This window comes from Phaenicophaeus curvirostris, chromosome 2 (genome assembly GCF_032191515.1).
Source record: "Phaenicophaeus curvirostris isolate KB17595 chromosome 2, BPBGC_Pcur_1.0, whole genome shotgun sequence".
In the NCBI taxonomy this organism is placed as follows: domain Eukaryota; kingdom Metazoa; phylum Chordata; class Aves; order Cuculiformes; family Cuculidae; genus Phaenicophaeus; species Phaenicophaeus curvirostris.
The window spans coordinates 80,497,855-80,512,944 of record NC_091393.1 but is presented as its reverse complement, the minus strand read 5'-3'; the positions used below and the strand labels follow the sequence as shown (position 1 = coordinate 80,512,944).

General features: G+C 36.4%; 1 protein-coding gene across 1 annotated transcript in view; it reads right to left on the bottom strand.

The window, feature by feature from the left end:
* The window catches only part of SRBD1 (S1 RNA binding domain 1), a 125,951-nt gene that overhangs the window by 40,335 nt on the left and 70,526 nt on the right, over nt 1–15,090 (bottom strand). The window contains exon 18 of the mRNA XM_069852636.1: nt 12,442–12,524. Within this exon, the coding sequence (XP_069708737.1) occupies nt 12,442–12,524 (83 nt within the window). The remainder of the gene's footprint in view (nt 1–12,441; nt 12,525–15,090) is intronic.

Genomic DNA, 15,090 nt, shown 5'->3' with positions numbered 1-15,090 from the left:
GATACTGTACGCATTCGTTCATGCTTGGGTTTTTTGCTCTTGTACTTCATAGCTCAATGCTTTTTTCAGAATTAGTTCCAACTCCAAATTATCTAACCCAAAACTACAGCTGAGCTCAAAATATAAATTTTGTCTGAAGAAATAGTTTCAGCAGCTTTTTTTTAAACAATAATTATTTTAAGTTCATTTTTCTTGCAAATTTAGACAATCACTGTCATCATGAAATGAATGGGAATGTTCGTAAAAGAAACACAAACTCCTACTGCTAAGAAATTTGTAAGAACAGCAACAGCTTTTGGTTGGCTCCCAAAATATTTTCTGCACAAGGCCATTTTTACATACATTACATAGATAACTACCACAGAAAGGTAACTGTATCAAGAATGCTGATAGACTGGGGCAGGATATCCTGAGCCTGCTGCTCGTATGCGTAATCAGCACAAGCTCCTGCAAAAAAGGGTAAGAAAAGTACAGAGTTGATGCTTGCTTCTCATTTTCCTAAGCTGGAAGGTACATTGTATTACAAAGCAGGCTCAGCAAGACTTATGCTTTGATAAAACTGACAGCCCAGGTAATGAAGACATGAACAGCTCGCTGCAGTAGGTAGGTAGGATGCAGCCTCAGTAGCATACATGACTGTCAAGGAAAAGTACTCGGCCAAACTCGGTTCACCAGACTGGTATTTTATTTGCACGAGATTTTCTATTTTTAAATAACATAGTGAAGCCTTTTGGAAGTAATTAATCCATAATAATGAAATCACAAGCAATACCCACCAAGACCTGTCACATTAACAGACACATATAGTAGCATTACGGTCTTGTATAGAATTATTTTGAGGAATCTCAAAATAAGATACAGACTTCAATGATGTTCTCTGTCAACACATGCACAAGTATTACACATACATGCACACAAGATATGTGCGATAATATTTGCCTTTATACAATTTTGTTATGTACAGATGAATCTACCTCTGCTGGCACTAACAGTAGGATCTAATTCTATTAGTAGAAAACGTCTCAGTACACGCTCTACTTGATAAAAATGTGGTGTGGTGAACAAAGCACCTGAAAAGTATTTTGTTCCGTCTACTGCTTTCTTTTACACAAGTCTGCCATACCACTGTATATTGTTAATGCACTCACAGTTTATTTTCTTCCTCTGACTGCTAATGCCATAATATTTTTATGCCTGATCTAGCAGTAACTTTACACTGGAATTAAATGTCAATTTCAACTTCCCACCCCCCAAATTCTAAATTAAACTGCACTGATACCAGCCCCTTGCATTCAGGCAAAATGCAGCCACCAACCCACAAAGGGACATTTATAAAATAAGCCTTGCTTGTTTGAACTGCAACACTGCCATCATTGGAGTTTCACCCGGGAGACTTAAACAAATAAAAATAAACCAAAGTAATAAACACCATGTTTTATGGAGCTGCACAGAAAAAAAAAAAAAAAAAAAAAGTGGTCCTCCTGGCAAGCTTGAAAGATTAGACTTAAAAGCTGCCTCTCTCATTCCGGAAGACTTCTGGCCCACACTACTCAATGCTATCTCTGAAGGACAGTCAGCTGTAGGCAGCAGGGCCACCCACACAAGTGTCCACGCTCCCCTTTGGCGCTGCAATGAGCAGCGTGTGATAACAATACAGGAAACAAAACAACATCCCAGATTAGGTCAACTTAGAAATTTCTAAGCGCAACAGGAATAATGAATCACCTACTAGTGTCTCAAGCAACATAAACCATGTTGAAAAAAAAAATTGCCTCTAGCCCAAGGCTTTGTAACATATAGTTTTGTTCTCCGAGGAGCTAAATTTTTCTACTACTGATGGCATTCCAGTGGCCGTGTTATCCAAATGTCTGACACGAAACTTTTTTTTTTAAGCAATAACTCACACGCGTCCATAGACTCAATTTTCTGGAAGACCGCATATAATTTTAGAATCATCATCAGCTGGTTGACAGCAATAAAGACAACATTCACTCTAACTAACCCTGAATTATATACAGTTGAGTAAATTTGAATCTGTTTTGCTTTAAGGTCTTCCAAAGTTGAGGCCAACATGCTGAACAAAAATATTAAACTATCTATAACCCTGTGTCAACATATGATGCTACTGGGAATGGTAAGTGAATTAATTTTCCAAGGAAAATTAATTACTTATGACTTACAGTTGTAAAAGCAAACAACGTAACTCTGGATTAGGGCACATTTAATTTCTGTTTGGAGTAGCGATTAAATTAATTTCATATAATTCATGGTATGTAATGGAAAGCAGAACAAAGATGAAATCTTAGACAATGACTGACACAGAAAAAAGTGTATATTTATGTTCCTGATCCAAAATAAAGGTCACAGATATTAATCACTGTCTAGTGAAACGCGATTTTAGTTTCTAAAATGATTTTTTCAAAACTGTTTGTTGGAAAATGTCTTATTAGCAAGATAAAAATCTAAAAAGCAACAGATTACAAAACACCAGAGAAATCTTGCCTGTTGTACCATCTCAGTAAAAAGGGACTGTAATTTTCAGTGATATCTGTTGAATGACATAACTGTCACAGGATCATTATCAGGACCAGCGACGCTAACTTAAATTCATCCTACATTAACGTAAATTCATCTTTAAGAGATGAAAAATGTGATCACAGATCCAATATTTAAAACATATGTACACTACTACTGCACCGCAACTTAACTAAACCATAGAATTTTTATCAGCTATAATTTATAGTAAACAGTTATTAAGAAAAATAAATCTATACCTCACATGAAATTTGTTCAAAATAAGTAATAATTATTTTATGAATTTCAGATCAATTTCTTACTTTATATTCTAACACTAGAACCATGCATCTTGACAGACCATTTATGGATTCTAAATATTATCAGAATTTTAACTGCCACTTAGGGTCTCCTACTGAAGGTGAATACATATTCATTGCTGACTGCAGAGTTTTGGATATCAAGTAAACAGCTGCTGTGCTACAAATTCACATGGAATCACTTGTAAGTATGATAATATTAGTATTTTTCCTTTTAAGTCAAATGAAGATACTGTTAATTCATGAAAACAAAACAGCAGATGCAACAGATGACCGCTGCACACCAAGCAGTGAGTACAAATTCTAGTATGAAATAATATTTATTCTTATGATGTTTAAATTGGTCCCTCACACACATTCAAAGCAAGTGATTCACAGCCCCACTGCCACTTTTACTTGACTTCAGACAGTAGAGGGATGCTTTTACTATGGTTGTAGTTTAATTAATTTTATTATTAAAATATTTATATTACAATCTTACTAGAATTCATAACATAGTGTCTTAAAGATTAACTAACTTACATAAAAGGTGACTGAGCCCGAAACACAAGCTCCATGAACACAAACCTCACATCATGGATATAGGTGCTGCCAAGAGTAATCTGTGGCTCACTGGGTGTTTTTTACTAGTAATTTTAAGAATACCTCAAAAACATAAAAACCTAAGTTATGAAAATTTCAGCAAAACCTAGATGAAAGGAGCTAAGCAATTTTTCAATGCTAAAATCATGTATTTTCAATTAAGGTTATTAAACACTTGAAATGTAAACAGGAAACCCAACAGCATCTCATAGATTTCAGAAGCTGTTCAACCAAACTACTTTTGGAAAGATAGACTTTATCACCCTCTTTTCTATTTCAAATTTACTCAACCGTTTCCAAAACAATGCAGAGACACCGGATCAAGCCAATTTATAGGATCCCAGACTCACAACTCCCATTTTGCTCCTCTTGCCATTTGACTCCCTTGTCTGAACAGTCTCTCAAGAGAGTTTAAATCTGCCTGGCAGGATTGTAACGCAGCTTGCGTGTGTTTGAACTAGCTCTTCCCAAGTATGTCTACAGAAAGGCAAAAAAAAAATCAAACGGAAACATTAAACAGGCTTGCACAGAGGGTACCCTATACCTGGGCAATTCTTTTCAGGAGTTCCTATCTGCTGCTTTTGTGGTAGTCTGGAAATAAATAACCTTTACATCCATTTTTCATAAATAATAACAGAATTTTAATCTAATTAGAGCACAAATCACATGAGAAAGTCTGTTGTCATAGGGCAACAAAAAAATTCCAAACAAACTACTGCCAAGAGAGCGGGTAATTAAGCAATCAGCAACAAACTGACAAGAGAGGGCACATCTGTCCAGCAGCTGTTTCCTATCAACACCCTTCGACTATCCCACCTCAGTATATCAATGCTTTGTCTGAGGCTTACCTACTTTTCCTAAAACCTTCAGAGCTTTACAAAACCCCACATATGCAGCTACAAACTCTCTAATAAAGAGCAGCAATGCAAGAGGGAGATTATTAGCAATAATGTCTCAAATTTACCTGCAGTTCAGGTTGCTTACAAAGGCACAAGCTTTCAAATGCTGTCTACAGTGCATTTTTGGTGACAGCAGGGGAAAAAAGTTGCAGTCCATGGGCAGATTTGTGAGTGACATGTGCAGATGTGGTGATACCACTGTGCTCTTTGTAAATACACATGCACACATTTTCCTTCATTTCCTTAAAGGGGCAGCATCTCACCTCAGCAAGCTGGCCTGTTTTCTTGGAGGTGTCAGTAAATATATACAGTATACTAACCAAATTTATTAATAACAGCTGTTACCTTCTTTCTACATCAATTTGTTTCATTACAACTGGCCATAACAGACTAGTAAGAGTTTATTGTGCTTTGCTGACAGAAGAGTTGATTTCTCTTTGCCAGCCAGAGAATAGGTAGACACAACCAAAGAGACTTTGCCAACTTACAGGATATAAACCATTGCTGGCAGCCAGAAAAAGTGCTGCTGAAGATTAAATTACAGAAGCTTGCCAGAGCTGTAACTTATTTGGAAAGGAATCTTAAGCTCTGCACACCTACTTCACTGAGTGGTGGGGGAAGCATCCAAATGACATGAAAGGATGATTACCTCTTCACAACAAAGCTGTCTCCAAAGAGTTTGCTCCCATGGGTGTCAGAAGACTTGGTTCACAGGACTTTACTCTTCAAAATGAAGAGCACTTAATTTACCTAAAAGTTATGTTGGGCAAAACCCACATGGTTTTTGCTTGCTCTCCTCATCAAGCTTATGCTTTACCACCACCACACAACAATTAAGGATTTTGTACTCTGCTGGATTTAAAAACCCTGCATTAACCACAAACATATTCACCAGCTTCTGCATCTACTTTTTAAAATTTTTTTTTGTCAAATAAGGCACCTTTTGCCTACTGACAAGACCACATTTTTTTGCCTGTCCTTAATATTTCATAGATAAAGCCGCCACACCTCATCCCTCAGAAAGTTTTTATACACCTTAAAATTTGAAATACTCCTCTCCCTTTTCCACAAATTCCAAAGCAAGCAATTTCTTGCAATATGTTGCTAAATATTTCAGTGGCAACAGTCTATTTGCAGGAGCCTACAGGTTCACAGGAGAGGTTTAAGTTTCCTTTATTGAAGAGCGTAGCTAAGAGCACCGTGAAATACTATCCCACAAGTCCTTTGAGTCCCAGTGAAGTCACTCAGAGATGAGATGCAACAAAAAAGCAGCTCAGAATTTGTCCAGTTACTATCACACATTTATTTGTTTGCAATAATGGCAACATATTCCCAAGTCTATGTTGTTCAGGAATTTCTTTAATATCAGAAACACAGTTTCTCTCATGGTAACCTTACAGTTTCAGCCAGACTCCAGTCCACCAGCATATTTCCTGTATATATGTTTTCTCAGCTTAAGGTACACCCATAATTGACCAGTTGCCATATACTGCCAAAGAGGAGCGATAAACATTCATTAATAAGTGTTCTGATTATTGTGAGATATCTAGAACTGAGCACTGGTATCTTTCGATAAGCAAAGGTTCTTTTTACACAACCACTTCAAATAAAGTACAGAAAACCATAAGAGAGCTCACAAAATTGCAATTATATCACAGGAGGTTTGGTTCTTTGCCTAACTATGTATAAATTCAGTGTAGTAACACAGAAGGAATGCTGAAGACTTTTGCAGACAGGCTGTTGAAACCTGTAACCTATAGTTCTGACCAAACAACATTCCTGCTGAAGTAGCTTTCCACAGGAGCTACACAAAACACACAATATAAGGAACTGCTTACCTAGTAAGACATGCCATTTTGTTAATCAGAAAATATGTAGCAAACCCACCTAAATTTGTTTTAATAAGCTTAATAAAGCAATCTCAATTTGGAGGTTGTTTTGACAAACACACCTCAGATACTAAAAGGACGTCTTCTTGTACATCATACGTGAGTGATTCTCCTTTGCTACCCAAGTAATACACTTAACTACACCTTGGGTCCATTAATCAAAACAAAGATAGAAGTCAAAGTTAATACCTAAATACTCATTGAAAAAATGTACATTTCTGACTAAAAAAAATCAGCCTGCTCCAGTATTTTTCCCAATGTGATTAAATAAAAGCATACTATGCAAAGGATATGTAACCAAAATCAGATACCAAGAAGGTTATAAAATCTCTTATGTTTCACCATTAAAACCCATGTATATATTTTAAGGAAAAAAAAACCAAAAAGACCAGGCCTTTCTTAAACTGCACACCATTTATTTGTGATGACCAATGTTCAGCTTATGAAAATTCTTGTTTGCACGCACCAACTACTTCACAGATTTATTTGCTTGCAGTTTCCTATTTAAACACTAATCTTCAAGTTTCCACTGCTAGAGAAACAATACAATGCTTAATTAACCCAAAATATTGGCTTAGATAGTAAAGAAATATACATAAAGTTTGCTAAGCCTCAGAACGGTTTAACAAATAAACCTAGCAAGTTAACTTTGCTAGAGTTTTGTAAAAATAGGCTGGCAAACACCTGCAGAGCAAGGGACAAGCCAGTATTTCTTGCAGCAAAGACAACAAATGGAAATAATGTACAGTATTTTTCAACCCGCAGTTCTGCCAGGCTGACTCAACTGTAACTGATCTTACTCTTGCACTCAGAGATACCCTTGAGGTCCCTTTGATACCAGCATTTCTAAAATTTTGCAATATTTGACCTCCCAAATTATGTCCAAAATTAGTAGCTATTAAGCATTAATATACAGTTTGCTGAAGATAAATAATTTTCCCTGTGGGTATGCAGAAAAGTAATAAGATTTGAAAACATATCACTGTCAAATACGAGGTTAATGCCACACCTTTCTAATACCCATCCTGTCACTACAGGCACACAGTGGAAGTTTAGAAAGACTTGACAGAGGTGATGCCATGCACATCTTTTGAGGGAGAAAGATTAAAGAATGCAACAAAATAAAAGGTCTACATGAAGTTTCAGTCATGCGCAGGAGACATCCTTCTACATCTGCCCACAAATTCCCCCCGCCAGCATGAATATAGTTTGGCTGTGAGGCAGGGAAGGAAGGATCCGTGTAGGATGGCCTGCGATGGCAGAAAGCATTCTATTTTTATTTCTAGCAGAAAGGAAGAAACCTCCTCCCTTTCCAACAAGAACAGAGATACGGTTTCAGTGAGACATCTTGCCATTGACTACCTGGCTGTAGATTTTAAAGTGGCTTATATCTGCAATGCCATAATTAAGAACTGGTCCAATTAAGGAGGAAGTATATCTGATAAAAATGCCCTCAGATGTTTCATTCTCATTTAATAAAACATATCCATCTTTTGGGAAGAAAAATCCAAGCTTTAAAGAGATATCAATTTGCAATTGATAATAAAATGTCCTACAGTTAACAATCAAATGCAAAACTGATTTATGTCAATAACAGAAGGAACATGAGAGGAAAAAGGACAAGAGGTACGTAAAAGATATTTCCAAATTTCATTATTGTTATGCATTCTGATTAGGCTCTATGAAACTGTCCTTCGACCAGGACTTTCTAGCAATACATAGAAAAAAAACCCAAGAATTTGCTCAACTACATAATCTTCTGAAGAAATTGCTACTTATTGTTTATAAAACTTATTTACTTGACCCAAAACCTTCCAGCTACATCTGGAATCAAGTATCCTCCCACTTCAAAGGTTAAAAAACTACATATATCTCCTGCATCCTTTGGGGGATGATAATTTTCCAAATTTGTTAAACAGTGGAGATGCTATGAAATAGAAAAGTACATCATGAAAAGATTTTTGGACTCCAAAAGCTATGAAGATCAAATAGGATGTTGCTTTTTCAAGACCAGACATGGTGTGCAATTTTTTAAATATTTAAAAATCTGATCCTTCAACACACCCCACATGCTTTGTTCTTGGGCTTCAGATGACTCTGAGCTCCACCTAGCTCTTTCCCTTGAGGTTACTGGGGTTTTTTTTTAGCATCCAGGGATTTTGTACATTAAATGAACAGCGAAAGACTAACCAAACTTAACACAGTCCCTTAGTACTATTTCTCCCTTCTTTGCCTTATAATATGGATTCAGGTTTTGACCTTTTAAAAGTTTACTAATTTAATTCTTCCTTTACGTGAGTGTATTTGTCTTTGATAGAGACTAGTGGACAGAAAGCTCATGCTAGTGATGGTTTATTCCTGTATAGAAAGTTGAGTTTCTGTTTGAGAGAAAGGAATCTTTTTCTTCTTTAGGCATCTTTTCATTAATTTTCTTTGCCCTGGAATTCAGTTCCCTAACCCCAATCTTTGTGAAGCAGCTTTGTTCTCTGCTCTAATCTACGTCTTCAAAGATCATAACAGCTGTGGTGACAAAATTCAGTTTTCAGCTTAATAAAGTCTCGAGATGCTAACCACTTCTACAAAAGTAACTCAACTTTGAGCTTGTATGTGGAGATGGCAAGGCAAACATTCTGTATCTGGCAAAGAGAGTCTGGGCATCATCTTCATGTTCAACTACAAAAGAAATCATAGTAATATGGCCTGAAGAGGATAAACTAATTTTGGCTAGGTTCCTGTCTGGGAGGAAAGAAGTGTTTCCCTAATGAAATAAAGATAAAAGGTGACAAGGACCTTTAGGCAACTGGAATTTTGGTCTGAGAGAGGGCCTAATAAATCAGTTTGTGCTTCTTTTTAAGGAAACATTTGTTAGATTTGGGGCCTGCTTATTTTTCTCTGTCAAACCCAATTTTCTTGGTAGTGCACAAATTCAGAATCATAACTTGAAATGAGAATAAAAGCAGGTGTTCAAGTTTCAATTTTTTTCTTCATCATCTAAAACAAGTAAACAAATCTAAAGTGAGAAGACTCAATTTCCAGAGATGATCTAACTGGAAACTTTTATTTCCATACCCAAAGTATCCATAACTAAATGAGCAGCTTTGCTTGGGAAACTTGCACTAGGAAAATGAGAAAACACCAATATTCTCAGAAACACAGACATGAAGCACCAAGAGGCCAAGTGGGAGGAATCCAAAATCTCATGGAAGATGCAGTCCCTTCATGTACTACCCTTGGGGGAGGCAGGGGCCAGCCACGGAACTGACTTTGAGAAAGCTCATATTTTGATCAGCAGATTTAACACTTAGCCCCTTCATCTTCCTGTAGCATTACTGTCATTGCTGAGAGCAGCAGCCCCTGCCCAAGGGAATCACTCAGCTGAACATACAATGTTCCTGTGCCACAGTCCCATGACAAAAGCTACAGACTTTGTCAGGCAGGTTAAGCTTTGCCAGGCTCTCACTGCGATTTCTCAGAAAAAAACTCCCAGAAAAGAAAGAGAAATCAATGTTTCTTGGCTATTGCCTTTTGAGTTGTAAGTTTGGATTTGTAAGTACTTACTATCATTCTATTAATACTCCAAATGTCTTTTAAAGGAGACATAAGTAGTTGGCCTTGGGACCTCTGGCTATCTTAAGTTGGAAAAGAGGCCATATCCCAAGTCAATAACAACTCAGGCTTCTGTGAAAGCAGTAGTTCCAGTTCTCTCCCAAACTATGCATTGCTGTCCGACTGTCATGCCAATCGAGGACATCACATAGCCATTACAAGCACCGGAAAAGGATCGGGATAATTGGGCAGGAAACCACCATCCAGCTTGTGCTATATGGCTTTCACAGTCATTGGCAGCAGCACACAGCCTCAGCCTGCCTCTGCCTAGAGAGGCAAAAGATGACTGAAGGACTAATCACTGTCTGCCTTCAGGACAAGAATGCACAAACCTGGATTTGTCAGATTCCTAAATATCAATTTTAAGGTGTTTAAGAAAGGACAGGCCACACCTAAAAGCTAAATTTATAGTTACAGCGGGCTAAGAAGCAACTCACTCTGCCAAAAGCTTATGTTTTTTTATCTCAACTGCACACTGCATATTTCAGCCCAGAAATTAATAAAAAGCTAATAAAACTCTGTATCTGTTATACTCTATCTGAAAGATTATATCAGCTATTACTCTAGAACTCCCTGTATGACACTACAGCTTTTGCCGTATCTTTATGTCACATAAAGCTCTAGTACCTCAGAAATTTCTGCATCTTCAAATGAGCCTTTGTCATGATCATTAAGAATTCTGAGAACAGCTCTATCTATCGCAGAGGATTTATCCAAGCCATAATGAGACTTAAAAGTGCAGATAGCTGGTAAAGAACAATTTTTGAGATCTAGCTTTACTGAGCTTTTAGGAATTATTTCTCTGGAATTTTTCACGTAACCAATATGGACGTGAACAAATAATGCAGTTGGGTATTCACTTGTCAAAGTGGATGTAGTGGAACAAGAAGCTTCTCTGAAAGGGCCAGGAACACATTACTTACCCTGCTCTGTTTCAATGCAAAGTAAATTACATCAGCTTCAGTCACTGAAGCAAGAGTGAACTGCTACAATATGTTAATTGCAAAATTCATCTGATAATATCATGATTCCAAAACAAATCACCACCAACTCCATGCCTTTTTGCTTTAAATGCATGGTTGTACAACATGCACATGGGCCATAGCAGATAGTGTGCATCTAAATTAACACCTTCTAGCCACAGCAATGCAAATTCCTAATATTTACAAATACAAAGTATACCTCAAATCGTGAAATAGTCTATTGTGGGGGTGATTTTTTTTTTAATTTGGTTTAAAAAAAGCAACAAATTTCTTCTCAAATGGCTGACATAGCTTATGATTTTTTTTAAATGTCAAATACTTTTTCCTTACAGCAGAGACCAACACCAATCTGTACCCCTTTTTTTTCAGTTATCAGTCCTACTGTTATAAATAAAAGTAGTGGAAGTCGACAAGTTAGTATGTTTCAGATTGAAGCTCCTCTTTTTGCCACATGACCATCCCCAATTTACAGCTGTCATCATTAAAGTACATTTTTACTGAAAACTCGATGTGTTAGAGAAACCTGTGGTATCTCAGCCCTTTAATCTAATTTTCCTCAAAAACTATGGTATAGTTCATACTGAAAGACTCATTATATAAGTTAGTTTTACTGATAAGCTGAGGAGTTACCAACATGAGTACATTTTAGAGTCTGTGGCAACACAAGTGAGGCTTGCAAAAGCAGTACTGAGCACTACCTTAACCAACTAAAACACTGAGCTCAGTTCTCTAAAAACAAAACAGGATATACCGTTCTTGTAAATTTTTCTTTGTCATGTCATCTTCAGTAGTGGCAGTAAAGGATTCTAGACTGCTAATTGCATTTCTATCCCATTGACTCTCCTGTGCTAACCTGAAAGCACAGGTCCAAACAGTTCTGTGCTTTCTGTTCTGACTTCCGTTCGAGTCTTTCAAATTTACTCTATAGTAAATTATTCTATAGTAAATTTGCAGTATTTTGAAATTATATTCTATAGTTTCAAAAGTACAGAGAAATGCACGTGCTGAATTTTCTACTACTTCTCTGTTTGGTGGGATTAAGCACACATATAAACACTTTCCTGAATAGATGCCAATATCCTATAAAACGACAATAACTCATGTATCGCTTCTCAATACCATTCACTTTGTAAAAACACATTGAAGGTAAAAGTTACTTGTCAGAAATAACCTGCAAAAGTGTTTGACAATCTTATTTTTATACATGTTCCAATTCAGCTTCAGTAAATTAAAAACTTCAAAACAAATGCTTTTATTACAAACTTCCGAGAAGAAATGCACATAATAGTACAAATTAATGGTTTCTAAATTGAGGATCAATATCCCATTGTATTTAATACAAAGAGCTTAAACCCCATTGCTGTAACAATACAAAATAAGAGAAAGCTTTACAGATCAGGTTACCTGTCAGATTTGATGTTTTTAACAGACTACAAATCTGGCTACAGCCATTTGAGTCTCAATCACAATTGTTAGGAGCAAAGATTAAAATAAAAGAGGCAGTCTATGACTTCTAAGTATTTACTACCATTCTATCAACTCTACAAATGTCTTTTAAAGGAGACTTAGCTAGCTGACAAAAGCAGCATTTTCGTATTGCTCTAGATCATGATAGATTACTTAGATTAAATGATACATATTATCTTACCTGATACATTCCAACTCCTATGTGTTTGGGATCAATTTTCACTAGCTCAGCTAATGGGTCTTGGACGCGTCTAGCTATGGAAACTGAAAAATAGAATTAGAAAACAAATATGGGTTTTATCTGAAAACCAGAATCATGTAATTTCATTTACTGTTGTTTTTTAAATCTTATATAGTTTTTTTTTTAACCTGTATGTAATCAATAATATAGCAGAAGCCTTTTTCCCCGTTAGACATGGAACACAAAATGTACACTAATAAAGTCTTTCAATTGAATAATTCAAGTAAAGAACTAAGGAGATTTCAAACTGTAGACATGACATTTAAAAGTTTTTTTAGGTCACAGAGTTAACAAGTAGAACTATGTACACTAAATTTTCCCCTTGTATCCATACTAAAATGTACACTTAACATTTCAAATTATGCCATTAAAGCACTTCAGAGAACTTCTGGTCTTCTAAATACAAATGCTGAACAAAGATTGCATTTTTTAAGCCTATATTCACTCACAAATCCTTTACTTAAATATCAGATGCGAAATTTTTTGATTAAATACAGCATCAGAGATTTTGCTTCTAAGGATCTGTACTGCTAAATGCACAGTTAACATGAAGTTCACTGCTCGGTCATGCAAGACTTTTCATATCCTTTATTATCCATTTTAACACATTATGACAATGGTAGTTTGCTAGCTAGACTCAGAAAGCACTGTGCTGGTGACATACGATACGTCTGTCTCTCTGACAGAGAAGTTCTGAATTCAAAGGCCATCACATACACCTAATCGTCAAAAGAATCCAAAAGTCACAAAAGGTCAACCAGTGTAAGCACACCAAAAATTGCTTGCACAGGTATAGCTTACTAAGAAACAATTGCCTATTACAATCATTCATATTAATTACTTTGAAACAGTAGCGGTACATAATACCAGGCATCTAACAAATAAAAGTAGATCAAAACAACAATGAAAAGTACTGATACAAAAACTTGGAAGCGTTTAAAACTATGTATTTCTTCTGAACGCATTTATGGCTATGTGTAGGTATTATACTTGTCTTTCAGCAAGCTTTCTTAAACTTGTTTACTAACTACGTAAAAGATTTAGAGAATTTTTAGTTCCACCTAATGGCAAACCACGTTTCAAAAGTTACATTTCCAATAAGCCGACAGCAAATATCTCTCACTGTCCACATCTCCTTTCATTACATCTTTTAAAAACAGACAACTACATGGATAGGTTGATACAGGAATTTTCTAAGCATAAACCTCTCACAGGAACTTTCAATTACAAAGTAAAATTTAGACTCCTCTTGTCGTAATAGCTAAGTTGACAATGCTGCCATATCCCTGGGAGGCTTCCAGCAGAAGCAGAGGACCTGATCCAGCAAAGCACTTCAGCACAGATGCATGTCAGTATTCCCACTGGAACCAGAAAAACTATTCACATGCATAAAGTTACACAGACATTCAAGCGCTTTCCTGAATCAGGCCTAATAGTTACAATATCAAAGTGTGAAGATCAACTAACACTCAGTTATACGGCTGAAGGGATGCAGCTCCTACGGCCATGCCAGAAGGAAAGCCAGCCTGCAGAATTCCCACTAAAGTCACAATTTTACTCTAGAACTTAACAAATTTAAGATAAGAGAGCATAACAGGGAAACGGCAAGAGTTGTCCACGTCCTCTCAAAGCACAAATTGAGTCAAGATTAGCATCTTCTGTCTCTTGTACAGGCAAAACCACTTTTCCGTTGTTACAGCACTAGCATCCTGCAATAGATAGATTTTTACAGGGGGACTGGAGGCTCAACTCTGGCAATTTGATTTGTGTGGCTGAACTCTTCAATACAAGCAAAGTATTAGTGAAATCATAAAGGCTTTGCAGAAGTGCAAAGGTTGCTACCGTGGATCAGACAGAGACAGTAAAATCTGATGGCCTTGCATTTTCTCCTTAAAATTCAAATCAAAAGGTTTTTTTATAATAAAATACCTTCATACAGCTGTTGCCTAAAACCATTTTTTTATATCTTTAATGTACACATTAGGAACAGCAAGAAACCATGCATTTTTAGAAGTCAGACAATTAAATGAGCAATGCGCTCTCACTTCTACAGTTAAGGTATGCTTCACTTTTGCTCAAGGAAATACAAAATAAACTGTATGATGGTATACAAGGCGACACCAAAAAAATCAGCTTTCTCAAAAGCCAAAAGCAGGGCCAAATATTTGAGGTGCCATTCTTAAAATATACTAGTCTAAATAAAATGTGAAGAAAAACTCTATTTAACACTAAACAGGGTATGAAAGTCAGGATGACATGGACCCCCATTAGAAAATCACCTAAGAATTACACAGCTGACAGATGCAAAGCTCCAAGTTATCAGTTGAGAAGAAAACATTATTGCAAAACTTGGCACAACAGTTAAACTGTGCTACCATGCAGTAAATCCATGTAAAATTTTAAAGCTTGGGGGGACAGGGTGGTATAGGTGGTCCTCTGCCTTGAATACAGATTAACTTGGCGTCCAAATGCAGCGAGAAGTAAAAAAAAGATTACAGAAAGCATGTTTATTGAAATCCTCTCTTGACATTAGGACATTTTTTGCCATTTTGTAAGAAAGGCAATTTAACTGTTTGGTGGTCTTGATTC